At 29.0% G+C, this 18,156-nt stretch overlaps 2 protein-coding genes across 2 annotated transcripts; both read right to left on the reverse strand.

Annotated features, from left to right (window-relative positions):
• Positions 1-2,518: 2,518 nt before the first annotated feature.
• On the reverse strand, positions 2,519-5,643 carry LOC100305850 (uncharacterized). The gene is made up of 9 exons (NM_001250697.2): positions 5,570-5,643; positions 5,392-5,451; positions 3,816-3,857; positions 3,681-3,716; positions 3,553-3,588; positions 3,363-3,461; positions 3,219-3,278; positions 2,985-3,079; positions 2,519-2,779 (listed from the first exon to the last, which is right to left on the reverse strand). Exons 1-9 carry the CDS (start codon positions 5,609-5,611, stop codon positions 2,650-2,652), a joined length of 600 nt encoding a protein of 199 aa, NP_001237626.1. The 5' UTR covers positions 5,612-5,643; the 3' UTR covers positions 2,519-2,649.
• Positions 5,644-12,471: 6,828 nt separating this feature from the next.
• LOC100812885 (cytochrome c oxidase assembly protein COX11, mitochondrial) lies at positions 12,472-17,159 on the reverse strand. The gene is made up of 8 exons (XM_041006875.1): positions 16,998-17,159; positions 15,713-15,839; positions 15,057-15,417; positions 14,902-14,954; positions 14,115-14,187; positions 13,582-13,686; positions 13,206-13,286; positions 12,472-13,131 (listed from the first exon to the last, which is right to left on the reverse strand). Exons 2-8 carry the CDS (start codon positions 15,790-15,792, stop codon positions 13,030-13,032), a joined length of 855 nt encoding a protein of 284 aa, XP_040862809.1. The 5' UTR covers positions 15,793-15,839; positions 16,998-17,159; the 3' UTR covers positions 12,472-13,029.
• Positions 17,160-18,156: the final 997 nt, after the last annotated feature.

The following is an 18,156-nucleotide window of genomic DNA, read 5'->3' on the forward strand; positions in this document are numbered from 1 at the left end:
TAATTGAAATATTTGTCCTCCACTTTTAAAAAAATATGTAATTTTAGTCCCTCTATTTTTTTAATTGAGACATTTCATCCCCCACCTTTAAAAATTTTACGATTTTAGTTCCCTTGGTCAATTTTAGATTTGTTGATTATGTACTTTTTAAATTCTTTTTTTAATAAATTAAGCTTGTTAGAAATTAAATTATTTTAAAAAAAATTGTCATATGTATAATAAACAACTCTTGAAATTGATTATAATAACTAAAATTACAGATTTTTTAAAAGTGAGACAAAATGTCTCAATTAAAAAATGGGAGACTAAATCGTGAATTTTTTAAAAATGAGAATGAAATATCTCAATTAAAAAATAAGAAGACTAAAAATACATATTTAAAAAAAATATGGGAAGAAACATTATATTTTAACCTATTATTTACTTACATTGTCCGCTTTTAAGAGAAATTTGGTGGCTAAAGTAATGGGCCTCAAATTTCACTCTTTGCAGGTTACATATGGCTGTTGTTAAATGCACCCAACAAAATTGCTTGGACACCCAACAATTTAAGTGAAGCGCAAAAGTGTCTTTCACTTAAACTTTAAAACCCTCTCTCTCTCATCTCCCTCGCGTATTCCATACATGCTTCCACCGCAAGGCAGCTTCTTCCTCCTCCGTCTCTGCGTTATAGTTGTCACGCCGTCGCCATTGTCAGTTTCCATTGGCTCCGTTCAGGCTATCTACACCATTGTCGTGCTTTTCCGTTGTCGAGGTAAGGTTTTTTTTTTTTTGTTTAGGATTGCGTTTGTTACCTGTGTAACATATACGGATTAGCTAATCCGTATGAACTATATGGATTAGTTAATCCTTATGTTTTTTAATTTATTAATAAATTATTTTTATTTATTTTTTAATAGTAAATGTTTTTTATTTATAGAAATATTATTTTGATCTTTTTTTAAAATATTTATTTTTTTATTAAATATAAATATTTTTTTGTTTGTAGATAGTTATTGTTTAATTTTTAAATAAAAAAATTGATTATTTTGAATTATGTTTTTAAACAATAATTGTTTTTCTTTAATTGTCTTAAGGGTATTTTTAAATTTTTTTTAATATTGGATACACAAACAATATTTCAGATGCACCTACAATACTCATTACATATTCATATGCTGTCATGCATACGTTTATATATTTTATATAAATATTTTCTAAAACAATGTGTATGATGAGTGATATGGACAAAAGGCAAACACATTGAGCAAATGTACAAAATGAAGTGGACCACATTGCCGAAAATTGAGTATATAAACTCAAACCAATTATTGCAACGGCATACTGACACAAAAAATCGATCATGATGGTTCAATAATAATTTTTTATAACTAAAATACAATTTTGATATAACTATTTTATTTAATCTCCACAATTTTTTAAAATTAAGAATTTTGGTCCAGTCGTCAAGTTCAATTGGTTGACCGTTTAGTTTTTTTTTTTTTAATTTAGGTGAAATTGTAATTTTGTTCCTCTAGTTTTTTAAATTTATGATTTTGGTTTCCTTGATTTTTAATTATAATATTTAATCTTCTTAATTTTATAAATGTGCGATTTTGATCTTCTGATAGATTATTAACTAATATTTATGATTATTAGTAATATTAAGTTAATTATTAATTAAATAAAAATTATTAGTCATTAAAAAATTAATGAAAAACTATTAATCTTGACGTGATGTTACGGTAGAGTCACGTGCGGCAATGGAGGTAGAAGAAGTGTTTGTTGAGAATGAGAGGAATACAATGTTGTACAAAACTATTAACCCTAATGATTTTGATTAATTTATAATTAACTTAATAACTCAATTAATCATAATTGTTAGTTAATAATCTAGAACCAAAATCACTAATTTATAGGATTAGGAAGATCAAATGCTACAATTAAATTCTAGAAGGACCAAAATCATGGATTTGAGAAATTAAGATGATGAAAATTTCAATTTAACCTTTCATTTTTTATATTAATTAAAGCTATCTTAAACCTGAGTTTGTTGTAGTTTCAAATTAGCTACTTGACAGTTGACATGCATGTACCATTGAGTAGCTGAATGATATGATTTTAAAGCACAAATACAGTTAGAAATAATTAGATAATTTAGTTAAAGCTACGTGCTAAATTGAAAGTTTGCTTGGCACTCACTACTTTTCATTTGATTCCTTTAAATATAGCAACGTGTATAAAAAACAATTAGTAGAGAAATTGTTTGAGATAACAAAATATTTATGTGATAGTTTAAGGGTCAATCTATCTCAATTATAAATAGAGGACCTGACTCTAGAATCAGATGCGTCAAAATAATAGAATAATACTAAAGGGTTAATGGCAATGCATAGGAGTGTTTCACATGCAAAGTGATAATTCTATTCTGTTGGTTTCCAAATGGTACAAGGCACACCAAAAATACATGGTTGATCTTTATTTTTGTGACAAAGAAAACATCATCAAAACATCTCCTCGATCGCCGCCTAATCAAGGAGCTAGGTAGTCGCATGGTATGGTACAAAACTCTAAGTTTCCCTATAGATAGTGTACAACATGCATGGAATACAAGGATGAAAAGAATACATGGATAGTGTACATTTTACATGCTCCTTCCCACAAAGCTTTCTACTTAATGGGCTTGAGAGCTTGATGACCATAGTGGTGCAAGTTGTACATTTCATTGGCAATGCTGCAGCTCCAGCACTTGCTGCTCATCATGTGGAGGCATGATTCTCTTGGAACACCCCTGCTTGACCTGCTTGTCAAATTTTATATCTTGTTCTTCAAATTTCCCATTGTTAATACTTTTATTCTTTAGTCATTAAAGTTAGTTAATATATACTTGAATTCTACATAGCTAATAAGTTCTTCTTGATCCATTCTTTCCATTTTATTTTTAATTTCTAGCCACACACACACACACACATATATCCTAGTCAGTTTCATTCATTGTCCTTTACCTTTGTGGGAGGAATGGCTTATCAAAATAAGGCATCAATTGAGCTCTTGGAACCATTTCCTTCCTCAGCAAACGAACCTCTTCCTCTTCAATCAACTGCTCCAAATTAACTCAATTAATCTCATATATATGAAGTTCTCTCAAATGCTATTCTCATTCTCATATAAATAGAACCATGTATGTATGTATATATATATATATATATATATATATAACTTCATTAATATGTGACTACCTTTTGCAGCTTCTCCTCTTGTTTCTTTTGCAGCTCCATGATATAGAATTTTGTTGTCACCTGTGCATGAATTCAAAACCACATTCATTAATCATAGAAAGCTAATTCCTAACTTCAGCACTGATATTGTTCACATTATCTTACAGCATAATTGAACATTGCACGCTTGACAGCTCTTTCTTGGGTGTGGAGTTTGAATTCTTGTGGCTTAGTATTTTCTTTTGGTGGAGACCTTGGTGGAGCCTATGCATAAACAAAAATGGCTCAACAAATTTTGAAAGAAAAGAATTTCATAATGTAGAAATTTACATACTAACTCGTATGTACTATATACCATGTTACTTTCTTTGGGTGGAGACCTTCTTGAAGCCTAGACAAAGAGAAAAATGGCTCACCAAATTTGAAATAATTAAGAAATTTACATTCAGTAGAAATATACACACTAATTTGTATATACTATACCATGTAACTTTCTTTGGGTGGAGACCTTCGTGAAGCCTAGACAAAAAAAACATGGCGCACCAAATTTGAAATAAGAAATTTATACACTGTAGAAATTTACATACTAATTGGTATACACTATATCATGTTACTTACTTTAGTCTTGTCATAGAACTTGTCTTTGAGTACATCTTTTGTCTGTGAAACATCCAATTATGTCTATTTAGGTGGCAATCATGATTCATGTATAATAAGCTAGAAGGGTTTCTAAATAACCAATCATACATAGAATAATTGAGAAGGAAGAAAACAGAGAAGAGTAAAAAAGCATAAGAATAATAATATTAGTGAGACCAAGTACTCGCGTGATCATTATGGGTCCCATTGTGGGGTAATGCACTTGATCTAAGTTATTGAAAGGGACTGCATGGTGCATGAATAATCTAGGTGAATAAAACAGTGGTCCAATATGTCTAAAACATATTGGCCATGTACAATTTCTGCATATGCTTATAACAACTACTTAGGAGAAAAAGGGAAATTTCCTTTTTATTTTTTAGAAGTAAACTAAAACTTATAGAAAGTATCAAATGAAAAAAAAAAATATGAAATTGGAGAAATAAGAGAAAACTAAATTTACATAGTACAAAATATATGCCTTTCGTGTCAGACTCCACAATATTATCCATTTTAAAGAAGGAAATAGGCCATTATCATTTTTAGGTGGATAATTCTGGGCCAATGATGTTTTCTAGTTTTTTTCTTTTTGTCGGAAAAGCTATCATTGGTTATATCTAGGATTGATTATTTTTTTCAAATTTTAGAGAGGTACAAGAGATTTTGTCAATTTTTAAATCAATAATTGATGGCATGGAGAAAGTTGCGTGGATAAACTTGTTGGGTGGATGGGGTAGTTAAGACAACTTCAATGATAATACTGAAAAGGTGAAATGGGATATTCACTCTTTTTTAATGCTAAATGGGATATTCAATACTTGTGACAAAAGTTAATATGCATGCATGTTTAAACTAGATTTTATGTAAATTATCATTTCGTAAATGTGTGTGTGTTAGGGTAATGATAATAACACAAAGTGTGGTGTCACAGACAAAATAAAACATCCATATATACATAATGGGATTAGAGGCACAAGGGGGAAATCCAACTTGATGCATCTATGTATATAGATGTGCTTTCTCACAAAAAAACAAAACAAAACAAAGGTTGTATTTGTATCACCATCTAATTATGCAAGAGGTGTTACTTAAATAACACTTCTCACTGATCGATCTCTTTTCTTTCACTGTCATTCAGAGGTGATGCAGTTGCTTCATAACTTTCAACTTTAAGATGAACTGAAATAAAACAACTAAGTGCATGTTTGATTTGCAATTGGAAATACTGTGACGTCTGTTTCAATTCAATTCAACGAATAAAAGCAAAATAAACGCAAAAGCAAGGGTTCTGATCTATTAGCAAAATTACTTTTGCAGCCTCAAACGTAATTTTACAACTGCAAACCAAACATACTCTAAACAAGTGCAGAAATACTATCTTTCAATGACTTCTGTGTGTCCTACTATTGATGGAATGTAAATTCTAAACCCAAAACCATCCATGCATGCCATGGAAGCTAAACTTTTTTTAAGGGGCAACTAAATGTGGCAATGAAATAAGGAGGGCTTTTTAAGGCTTATATATATGTGAGGGTAAAGCTAGGCATAATCTCACCATTCCTCTTGAATTAGTACTGCTCCATTGAGCTGCAGACTGAGATGTGGTCTTCACAAACTTTTCCATGGAAAATTAAGGAAAATACAAAAGAAGTGAAACCGTTAGGACATGCTATTCTACTACTAAGAGGGAATATAACAAAAAAAGAAAAAAGAAAAAAACTAAGTTTCCCAACCTTCAAAGCAGATTTAGGACTGTTAGAGCCTGATTTCTCCATGTTTAACTAAGTGGAATGTGTGTGTGTGTAGCAGTAACTGAGCTGATGAGGGGAGTATATAAAGAGTGGGAAAAGATGAAGTTTGGAGGTTGGTAACTGTCTGAAAATTTTATTTTCTGTTGCCACATCACCAGCATGCTCTAGGATTTGCATGCTTTCTTGTACCAAACTTTCTGATTAAACCTCCCTCTCAGCCATATATTTGTCAAACCTTGCTATGTTCCTTCAAATTTCCACTTGGCTTAAGTGAGGGATAATCCCTGGTTCACATTGATTAATCTTGAGTTTACTAGCATGTTGAATTTGATCATGTGGAGAACACTAAGGTGCCTGTTAAGATAATTGGAAATACGTCCACTCATTATGGTTGTTGGTGTCACTTTAATTATGTAATATTGAATGAATACTAAAAGGCCCATGACTTTAATAGTATTTTGAAATAGAGAAAGTTTGCATGTTTAATTAGTGCATGTCAAGTTGGCAAAAGCATATAATCAATTACAAGTAAAGCAAGAAAAAATAATCAACTTCTGCTCTGGTAGAGCACCAAGGGGAATGCCAATATGCCATCAGTATCGAATTTTCATGTCTATGTGGGAAAATGTGAGCTCAATACCAAAAAAAGGGAGAGGATTAACAATAAAATACAGTGTAAGATCTGTTATTTTTTTGTATGAGACTACATGTAGAAGAGAGGCAATCCTGCGTGAGTTGAAAAAAGATAACAAAACCTTTTCTTTTCTTTTGCACATACACAAAACTCAAACTCAAGACCACTGATTTAACTAAAATAAGATCATAATAATTGATTCATGTCCTCTTTAGTTGTTATAGACTTATTATGTTATAGGCTCTATTAAGTTCTTCAAGAATAAAAGAAAAATAATCCCTGATTTTCCTATCCTTATTTATATATAATCTTTCATTTCAATATCTTCTGCATTAGTCATTAGAATTAATCTACATCACCGTAATACGCAATGATGAATATAAACTACCTTCAAACATGACAAAATTAACTCTTACTCTGATTCATAATATCTAGTATGTAGTTCAGTGTCTCATTTAAAGTGCCTTTTTTACATTTAGATTTTTGCACTCCAGTAACTTTCTTATATTTAATCTCAAACACAGTTTATCATGTGTTTGGATACGCGGCAGGGTGAAGCAAAATCATTTTTTTTTCACACCATGATTTTGGCTGCCAGAATCGATTCCGTAGGTTATCCAAACACGCACTTAGACCTGCATATATGTATGGATATAAATGCATTGTGTTTACATTTAGACATTTCAAGTAAGAAAGTACATCTGATTGACTTTGGCACATTTGAATTGAGTCACTTTCATTGCCACAACAAGAGTACAGTACTTTTGAAAGAGCAAAAAGTGATGACCAGCCAAAAGGTTGTTAATAACCCGCTTTCAAATGTTTCTTGTTGAAGCCGTCAAACCAACCTAAGACACTCCCTAACCACATTCTTCAATCTGCACTAATCTCAGCACTGCCTCAGCTTCACATCGGTGCTGTGTCATTTAATCCTTAATACTATCATCAACTATTTCTCCCAAATTACCTTATTATATGCTATGGTTTCATTTTCTAACCTATATGGTAATTTATCAACCAACAAGTCGTTGGTCCCCTTAAACAAATTATGGAATTCGAGTTTTATAAATAAAAAAAAATGTGATTGAAAGATGAGAATTTCACTAAAAATGAGATTTTCCGATGAAAATTAATTATTGGATATTAACAATAACGGTAATAAAAATATGATAATTTATCATGTGATTTTATCATACAATTACAAATTTGATAAATTTATTCACTTTAATAATAATTATATTAAGAGTAATATTTTTCATGATTTTTTATTGGTCTAAAAGTTATACTTATCTTAATTTTTGATTAGTTGGCCGTATAAATATACAAATTAAATTCTTATTACTTAATGACTTTTTTTTCTAATAAATCATGTTTGTTGCTTCATTGGGGCCTCACACCAAATTAGAGACATTATTTCATCGCAACAACCTTGCCAGTTACTGAAAATTCGTAATGACGTTGTTAATTTTTAATCTAAACATGATATCTGTTTTGTAATTAAGGAACTAAACTGTACAAATGGTTAAATAGTAATCTGCAAGTTGTTATCACTCGTATGGGAGGGGGTGATAATTCTTTCTTGTGATTTCATCTATTATTATTATTGTAGTTACCATATTATGAAGTTTAATGAATGATGCGTTATGCTAAGCTAAAATCCTAATTATAGAAAAGTTAATTAAATGCACTAAGCAGCAAAAGTTAGTGACTTAGTGCTTCGAAGGAGAAAACTAATCAGATACATTAAAATGACAAAACGACAATATAGCTCATTATTTATTTGTTGAAATTAATGTTAAATTCTTCTGTACGATGTGATATTGTCGCTGGTTAATAAACGCACAGACAACTTGAATTACACTCTATATCTTCTTAATCAATTAGTTAATTCTAGTGACATTCAGATTCAATGAACAATATGTCAATTCATGTGCATTATTCTTTCTTATCTTTTATAATTAAAATCTTTCATTCCGAATCCATAATTCTTTCATTCGGTACGACATCATCATGGATCAATATTGTACAATTGCATTGCGAGTCTTTTCAATTCCTGTTATATGCTTTTCAATGCTTTGTCTTGAATCTAAGTTTCGCATTTCTATTTCGTCTGCTTTTGAATATTCAGCAGTACATCACCTAAAAAATTGTCACATCTTTCATTAAATTTGTTTGTTTAAGGAGATTGAATTGTTTGCACGAAAACGGTCAGAAACGTAATTTAATAATAAAATGATTTTATAAATTTAATGATAAGATAAAATTATCATACTTTTATATTTTTAAGAATTTGATTAAAAATTTTGTTCTTTTAAGAACTAAATTATTATCAATTTACACCTTCAAAAATCAAAATAATCATTTATCCAAACTTTTAACATTTTGTTGGATAAAAATAATTATTACAGTAATTTTACATTATCAATAAAACCAAACCAGTTTTTGTAAACTTACTTTTTAAAATATCACATGGAAACACAAATATTTTTTAAAAAAAAAATTAATTCTACCAAAACTCAACAAGAATTTTACTAAAATAATTTTTTTTTACTATTATCCAATCATATATCATCATGGATGGAAAGATGATCAATTTTGTTAATATTTTATATATATATTTTTTTAACAATTGGTATATAGTTACATTATTTATGTTGACCGTGCATAAAAATTAAATTCTTAAAGCAAATAGATTTTTGTTCAACATATGTATGTATGCATGGGAAGAAATTAAATTACACCAATATAACTTTCACTATTACATCATAAATAACTTTATATAAAATTATATTTAAATATAATTTATATTGATTCAACTACTAAATTATAATTATATATTATTTTAATTATTTATGTCAAATTTTATTAAAAAATAAACAATAATAAGATGTTATGATGTAATATATATATATATATATATATATATATATATATATTACATCAACTTTAATGTATATAATAAAAGAATTATCAAATAATTTTGTATTAATAATTTTTTTTAAACATGACCTACGTAAAAAAAGCTTTTAATCAAACGATAAGTTTTGAAAATAAATTATCTAAGTAAAAATTATTGAATGATGTAATGATTGATCTAAGTTTTTACATCAATATAATTTAATTTTCTATACAAATACATATACATGTGAGTGACTCTTGTGAGAATATATTATTATAAAAAATATAGATTTGAACCATAAAATTACATATATATATATATGATGAAGATTATAAGTTTGTTAATGGTGATAGGACCACTTAAAAATATAATGTGTTTTTTCATTCTTTTGATGATTTAAATATAACTAATGATATATATATATATATATATATATATATATATATATATATATATATATATATATATATATATATATATATATATATATATATATATACTATTGAAGTATCAATGTATTACTCTATGCAATATGTTTATATATTGCATACTTTGGTTCTTTATATTTGAAGTTGAAGGTTTATCTGATGGGCTCGACACAGTTGGAGCAAGTCGTTTTCATTTCCACAAGAAGATAAGGACAGGGATAAAAGCTGAGAAAACGAATGGGCAAATAAAAGGGTTGTTCAGAGCAAGTTTTCAAATGTTTCTTCTTGAAGCCGTCAACCCAAGCCAAAGACACGGTGCCAGAAATAAATTTTGGTTTTGTGAAGAAGAGAGGGTAAGCAGAATGTCATCCAATTCGTTAGGTTGTGAATCGAAAATCAACCTACTACAAGGCACCACATAGCATAATGCTTGCAGTTGAAGCTTGTGGGGTATCCATATTTCCATCATATATGATAAAGCCTCCAACAAGACTTTAACAAATTAGTGCAACTCTCTCTCTCTTTAATTTTCAATTTGACAATGGAAAAGACAGCATTCTAACTGAACATGATCAGAAAGTCTCAACTACCATGAATTTTCAGTCAGCAAATATTCTCGTTGATGATTAGTGAGAGTCAGCACTTATTCTTATATATACTACAATAAGGCCATACAATATACTTGTTTGTTGGTCTCTCACGTCTTGTGTCATACACAGAATTAATAATGAAAAATTAATACTCATATAGTTGAAAACACTGATAATACGTTCAAAATGGGTTTGAAAAACCTTGTTTTGTTCTTTTATTATTGGAGATTATGACAACACTTGTTTATTCTCACACGCAGGCAGACGCAGTTGTCATTCTTTGGTGGCGTGAGCCATGGCAAGCTGTAAAGGTTTTCATTTTGGAAGGCTTGTCAATTGCCATAGGTGTTAGGAGCAGTGAAAACAAAGGTATAAAAAGAAGTAAAGCTTATCATAGCGATTGTAACTTTTACTACTAATCTAATATAAGTACATGTGGTGTCTAGAATTTAGCATGAAGTTAAATTAAGCTTAAAATTATAATTTTTTTTATTAATTTAAATTCTTATATTTGATTTGATTTTTAAAATATTAGAATCTCAACTTCATCATCATTCTATGAAATTATAAAGTAGTTAGTTTTATAAGTTGTTTTCAATTCTAAATATTTAAAAATGTTCATATCTTTATCACACAGTATGCAACAAATATTAATTTTAGAGCACTTGATATTTTTATCATTATTATCATCCATGTTATTATTACAGTTATTAGTGATGTTATTTTCGGCACTTGCCACCATTATTATTATACGTCATTTTTTAATCTTATTTGTAATCATATATATAAAAAATAAGAGATATCATTTTCTTAATCCTAATTATAAGAAATATAGCATTACTTTATTGTTAAATTATCTTTTTATCCTAACAATTACTCTTTGTACATTTATTGAACGATTAATAAAATAAGATATATTCATTAGTTTGAAAATTTATCTTTTTGAAAAATAATCATACTTTAAATCATTTAATGTCATAGGTAATCTTGAAATAAAATTAAAATTTATAACATACTAACTCACCTAATTATTTTTTATTGGTTTAAATGAATTATGTAAAAAAAATTTATTATTTTTTATTGGTTTAAATGAATTATGTAAAAAAAATTATATATTGAATTAGAGGTAGTATTGTGATAAATAATGATTATAGAAAGGATAAAATTTAAGTATGATGTCTTATCTACTAATATAAGAGACTCAAAAAATATTCACAAGGTGTAACTTAATTGGTTAATAGTTTGGACTCTTTAAGCATATGATAGGAGTTTGAAATATCTACTTATGTGAAAACAACATTTATGGGGAGAGTTGTGCCTTAATTAGTAGTCTACTTTCACGCAAGTTAGTCTCATAACTTTCGTTTGTAAAGATACTTGCTTTCAGAAGAAGAAAAATATTAAGTACCGACCCTAAATGCTAACCTATATTTAATAGGTTCTCAAGATGAAGTTCTAATTTTAGAATAAATTAAACATAAAACTTGTATTTGACCTGTACAAAAAAAAAAACAAAAAAAAAGGTACTTGACTAGCTACACATCATAATCAATTTCTATCACCTTAACACATTTGAATGCAAGACCCATGCTTGAAATTAATTTTCACACACATCCAATTACATTGAATGACTCACAAGCAATTCTGTCCTGTTTTACGAAAAAAAAAGAGTTCTAAGACTATATGAAAGTTCTTATAATCTTGTTAAAATTTATTATAATTATTTCTATATTCAGATTCAATTATATCACTAAATAATTATATTGAATTTTTTAAATTGTAAAAAAACTATAATATATACATATTTTATCTTTGTAAAGAAATATACTAATAATCACTCTGTTCTCATAAATTAATTTTATCAATTTGATATCTCAAAATTCAAAAAATATTTTTTTCTTTACACTTAATTAATTAAAGTAAATCAATAATTTCTAAACTATATTTGATGAATAAAATAAAATGTTGAGAATTTCAACTGTTTGATAAACTTTAATAGATAAATGAGATTCTACACCTTTTTTCCAACCTTAGTTTTAATAATAATAATAATAATAATAGCTAAATACCATTTCTTTCATAATAAAATTAGCAAAATGTTTACATTCTTTTGTTTCAATAAAGGTCAGATTTTCAAAAAAAAAAAAAAAAACTCCGAACGATCGAAATATTTTTAACATAGTAAACCACAATAAAGCAAACAAAAAAAATGCCAACTAGTTCATGGAAATCTACCTTGTTATAGTATCTAGTTTCGTGGCATGGTTTATTTGACCAGAATACAAAAGAACCATATAAAAAATAATTATTTAAAACATAAAAAATAAACAAACTCAACAAACTGTCAACTATATATTGAAAATAATTAGGTTTTGTAAAAGTATAAAGATAAATGACCCGTTAAACTATCACCAAAATTCATACCATGCTAGTTTCACCTGGTCATAGACGTCATTGTCACTTACCATTTTGCGAATATATCTCAACCTTTACAGTTCTTCAGATAAATTTTACAATCAATAAATTCTGAAAGCAAAATGATTCATTCATCTAAATGGCTAATTTCAAGAGGTACTCCAAACCTCGGCTTGCATTAACTTAATCAGCATAATTCCAAATGTCACGGCATGGTACCTTGAACCTTCAAAACTTGATCACAAGGGTTTTCTGGTAGTTTTGCTGAAGCTGAAAATATTCAAGAACTTGGCAATCATACAGAAGAGGCAACCTTCTTTATATGTGCTAAACAAATAAGTAAATGAATTTTAGTCTTTTATGTCAGCCACCATAAGTAAACCAAAACTTGAGCTTCATCAATGTATTATACATCTTTGTCCTTTGAAATGGAGGGAGCTTGTTATTTGATTCTCATGTAAACATTCAAGTTGGTGTTATTCCTCAGAAACCTTGAAGAAGGTATATGATAATATAATGTTATTGATACCATTCATTTTAGGATCCGTCTCAAATTCCGGGTCAATATAAAAGAATACCTACAGTACAAGCAACATAGTATTAGATGTATGGGCATTGTGGATACATAGGAGTTCAGTTTAAAATCACTTACAGGCATGTCAATATGCTCTCCAGGAAGAAGTCGCTGCTCCTCAAAGCAGAAGCATTGAATTTTATTGAAGTACACTGCAGCCTGTATGAGAAAATTTATAATTTGGACATTTTTTGTAAAATGAATATTTGGGAAGTATTAGGAAGGGGAGAATAGGGAAGAAATCATTCTTCAATAAGACAGAAAAGAGATAAAAAAAAAAGACTTGCAACTGGCAGACTTAAAAATCGATATAAAGTTCTCGGCCAAAAGTCAAGGTTTTAATCAAAGGGACATTTTATATTATAAACTTCCAAAAATCTTAAGTATGTAATTGTAGAGTTCACGAATAATCATTGTTATACAATAGAACAGAGTATTAATTAGTAGTTAGTACCTTCATAGGAGTGACATTATACGTAGAAACACCTGTTATTGGAGTAGAACTTTTGTTTTCGGCAGTATAAAATGCGAGGGCACTTTCACCGGGCTTGACCCTAACCTGGTAGAATAAATGAATAATTCCACATTACAGTTTTAACTTTTTCATTCTCCTTAATATCCAACTTTTTTAATGGCACGTGAAACATTTGCAAGTCAGCAAGAGCTCAAACACAATCAAATGTGAAAGTGTAAGGTAAGCATACAACTAGATTTAGATTTAAAAATACCATTTGTACCCCAAATATTTAAACTATGATATGACTTTTTAAACAAAAGCTCGGTCTTTAACTTGACTTGACTATTACTAGTTCTTTGAGTTTCCATTCTTAAATTATCATGGACTAGTACAAATAAAATTAACAGCTCCAAGAAATAAAATTAAATGTTATCTTAAATAATACTTTCACATGTAAGTTAATATATCCTCTTTGTGATGGAAATGCAGAATGTTTTCTGTAAGGTGCAAAATGTTAAGTAAAGAAAAACCTCTCTCTGTGTGGGAACAAACTTCCATGGCATCCCATCAGCAATATCAGCATTGAACTGGACCACAATTTCCCTGTAAAAGAAAAAAACTCATCAACCCAATAATAGTTACAACTGCAGAAAAGCTAGCTTCCAAAACACCACACCGGAATGGAGGTTTATTGAATAATTTCTCGTAAAGTTGTAAGCTTATCTCTTATTAAATCATTAATTAATTTTCCTTTGACATATCAAAAGTAAGGTAAAGGTACTACTGTTGATGGTTCAGAATAGGCAAGTTTTATGGAGTAATCTTCTGGTACAGCATAAAGCTGAACAAATATATTTTTAAGTTTTCCTTCATTTGCTTAGTTTTTTTTGTCTAAGTACTATCTTATATGAATGCACAGTATAAATGAAGGAAACAAAGCAGCTCAAAGAAATTGAACCACCATGTGAGGAACAGGGAAATAATGAATTTTTTTCTTTCAAAATTTCTAGGGAAATCAACAGCTATTTCTAATAACCATACAACAATCAACCTGAAGAAAAAATTAATCCTATGATTGATGGTAAAAATATAACATCTTTTTTTTTTTTTTTTTTTCTTCGTACCCCATTGCCCAGAGGCTCTTCGCTATGCGAAGGTATGGGGGAGGGATATTGTACGCAGCCTTACCCTTGCATATGCAAAGAGGCTGTTTCCGAATTCGAACCCATGACCAACAAGTCACCAAGGCACAACTTTACCGCTGCACCAGGGCTCGCCCTCGTAAAAATATAACATCTAATAAGAAAAAAACAACACCTTGTGGTGACTGTATTATTGGTATCATGTCGAGCAATCTTTTCTTCAACAGTCTGAAAAGTGCAAATTTTCGTAATCAACAGATAAAAAAAAGTAAAATTGCCAACCCAGTTGATGAAACAACGAAAAACCATAGAAAACCAACTCAAACACACCTCACGCCGGGTAACAGTTCCCCCATAGCCAGTTGCTTGGCAAAATCTCCTGTATAGGGGAACTGCAGCATATGTGCACCCAACCATAGCAAAAACTAAGCCCGTCAAGTATAAAAGCATCTTTCGGGATTTCTGTTCTTTGGATGCATGAGATGAGAAGTGTCGGAAACCAGGTATGGCACATGACTTTCCAACATACTGTGAAGCAAAAGCTGAAGAGCGGCAACACAGATGGAATGATTTTGTACTCAATTCTTGCTTAAACTTTGATAACCGTATATAACAAGAAAAATTGTGTTGGAAGCTGGAACTAGGATTAGTGAACTTGTAACTTGATCCTTTAGGAATGATAGACAGGCATCTGAATAAAAACAAAATTATCTACAAATAACTCATTAGAAACTAATTTCTTCACATTTTCTTTTTGGAAGTCAGACTTTAGAGAAGCAAAAGGTTTCATTGCACATATATGTATCTCTATAATTAGAACAAAACACTAATTAGAGAGAACAATTGGTTTGAGAAGTCTGCCTAAGAAGTAAAGTATAATTCCATTCATTTTATCGCCAATATGTTTCAGAACATACCCCATAAAAGAATTAATAATCTGAGACAAAATTAACAAAAATATAGGAATTAGTGCAACATCACATAACCTGGATTCAAGAGAGTTTGTTTGCAAAGTCTTAAGGGATGGCAAAAGATGAGTTCTCCTACTTAGCCTTGACCATATCATGTTTAGCAAGACTGATGTCCCTACAACAACAGGACATTAAGTGCTATCTGCAAGAAAAGAAAATAAGTATAAACTTCTGTGAAGCATGTTTAGAAATGTTTGGGTGCTGAAATATTGATCATAGATGAAAACAATTATTTTGTAATAAAATTATACGTATCATTTGATCAAGAACCAAAATAAATGAATGAATCTTTTCCAATATTAGAAATTAGGAAAAGAATCAAAATGTCAATACATACAATTATACAGACACAAAAATGGAACCTTAATGCTCTCAAACAGTGCTAGGTGCCAGCATCAAATAGAATTTCTTTTTCCTAAAAAATCAGTTCTATGACAATTTTCTATTTGTTTGTTCATAACTTCATAATAAAAATATTGTTTTGTTTGAAATCAGATTGCATGAAAATTTTTCATTCATACATTTTGTAGAACTATTTACATATAGATAAATAAATTTACAAAATTAGAATGTCGAAGATAAACTCTCAAGTTAATAAATAATTTAAATTTATTAACAAAACCACCACAATAACAGCACACTAAAATCTGGCAGACAGCACCTGTGAAGGAAGTAATCTTCAAACCAAATCAAAATAAACTCACTCTTGGGATCAGTCTGTCACTGAATATATCCTCCCCGCCAATTACTTTAATTGGAACTAAATTTCTATTATTGTCCCAATAATAAACAATAAAAGTATAAAAGTATTCAAAATGGACCAGGCATGAGCCATAAAACATTAACATGGAACCCAGGAAGAGGGAAAAAATCCTCTTTTACTTTGAATCAGTTTATGATTACTCTCCCTAAAACCAAGCAAAAGCAAGAAACTCCCAATACAAACTAACTGAGAATGATGCTTTCAACAGAGCATGTTAGCTCAACCAAGCACAAGCAGCCATAGAGAACAATTCTTGACGTTGAATATAAAACGAAACAAAGAATTAGAAATGGGTTAAGCTTTCCGATGCAAAGGGTCCAGCCATTGAAAAATATCACGACAGTGGGGCATTTCATCGAACAACATTAGTGCACCACAAAACATGTTCTCCTGGGAACCATAACCCCACAAACGCAAAATCAAAATCAGACCCAAATCACATGTGAACACAATCTCCATATCCCATAAACTAAAACATAAAATTTGGAGAAATGTTGTAAAAATGTGAAACTGCGAGAATGAGAGAAGAAGTGTTACAGCGAAATTGTTGAAGTTGAGAAGGGAGGAGCAAGCTGAAGCCTTTCTGGACACCAATCACTGTGCTTGCCGGGAATTGCAAGCTATGGATTGGAGATGACACTCAGGCCTCCAAAAGATTGAATAAACCTTCTTTTTTTTGTCACTTGGATCGAATATTGAATTGAACTTCAAGTAACCTTCATATTAATTAGATATTAATATTAATTAATATTCTTTTTTAGGGAGTGTTTCATAGTATTTTATAATTTATAAGGTCATTTATATAAAAAAGGTACTAATAATTTTTTAACATGATTTATATCTAATGTATAATTAAATATGTTTTGGTTATGCTAGATATTATGATTTTTCAACAAGTCTATTGTTTTTAAAAATGATAATTTAGTTTTAATATAAAAAGGAAAAAATTATATAATTATTGTGTTAATGTTCTGCATTTCATTTATTTCATGTATTAATAGTGTGTTTGTTTTGAAAGAAGAGATTAAGATATAAGTAAGTTGTTTGTTTCACTAGAAATGGGAGTAAAAAGAAAAGGTCAAGATGCAATTATATTAAAGAAATAAAAACATATTTACATCTATGGAAAATTATTTTATCATCTTTATATAATTTTCTTTAACATTTTTTTTAAATAAGATTTAATTATTCATTTTTTTTATCATTTGTACATTTTAATCCTTATAGTTTTAAAGTAATTTTTTTAATCTCTCTAATTTATATTTTAATTCTCTTTTAGTTCATATAGTTTCAAAGTGATTTTTTGAGTCCTTATAATTTATATCTTAATTTCATTTTAGTCCTTATAATTTGAAAGTGATATTTTTAGTCCTTATACTTTATATTTTAATTTCATTTTAATCCTTACCATCAAAATACAAGTAATATTATCAATTACAATTAACTACAAAAATATTAATAAGTAATTCGTAATTAATTTATCGCAAGATAATTTGTAATAAAAAAATAGTTGATAATTTATAACTAATTTGTAGCTAATTATTTTTATATATATTTTTTTAATAAGAACTATAAGGTAATTAAAATATAAATTATAGGGACTAAAACAGAATTAAAATACAAATTATAAGGACTAAAAAGAACACTTTTAAACTATAGGGACTAAAAGAGAATTAAAATGTAAATTATAGAGACT

This window comes from Glycine max, chromosome 11 (assembly GCF_000004515.6).
Source record: "Glycine max cultivar Williams 82 chromosome 11, Glycine_max_v4.0, whole genome shotgun sequence".
In the NCBI taxonomy this organism is placed as follows: Eukaryota; Viridiplantae; Streptophyta; class Magnoliopsida; order Fabales; family Fabaceae; genus Glycine; species Glycine max.

What these genes read in the sequence shown, in the direction of transcription:
- LOC100305850 (NM_001250697.2), bottom strand. Translation starts at nt 5,611, where the DNA reads ATGGAGAAATCAGGCTCTAACAGTCCTAAATCTGCTTTGAAG. An exon ending in CACCCAAAGAAAGTAACATG is followed by an intron (nt 3,462 to 3,552) that starts GTATATAGTACA and finishes GTTTATGCATAG; the next exon opens with GCTCCACCAAGGTCTCCACC. An exon ending in AAGAGGAGAAGCTGCAAAAG is followed by an intron (nt 3,080 to 3,218) that starts GTAGTCACATAT and finishes AATTTGGAGCAG; the next exon opens with TTGATTGAAGAGGAAGAGGT.
- LOC100812885 (XM_041006875.1), bottom strand. Translation starts at nt 15,792, where the DNA reads ATGATATGGTCAAGGCTAAGTAGGAGAACTCATCTTTTGCCATCCCTT. An exon ending in ACAAACTCTCTTGAATCCAG is followed by an intron (nt 15,418 to 15,712) that starts GTTATGTGATGT and finishes GTTTTTATTCAG; the next exon opens with ATGCCTGTCTATCATTCCTA. An exon ending in TTGTTCCCACACAGAGAGAG is followed by an intron (nt 13,687 to 14,114) that starts GTTTTTCTTTAC and finishes TTATTCTACCAG; the next exon opens with GTTAGGGTCAAGCCCGGTGA.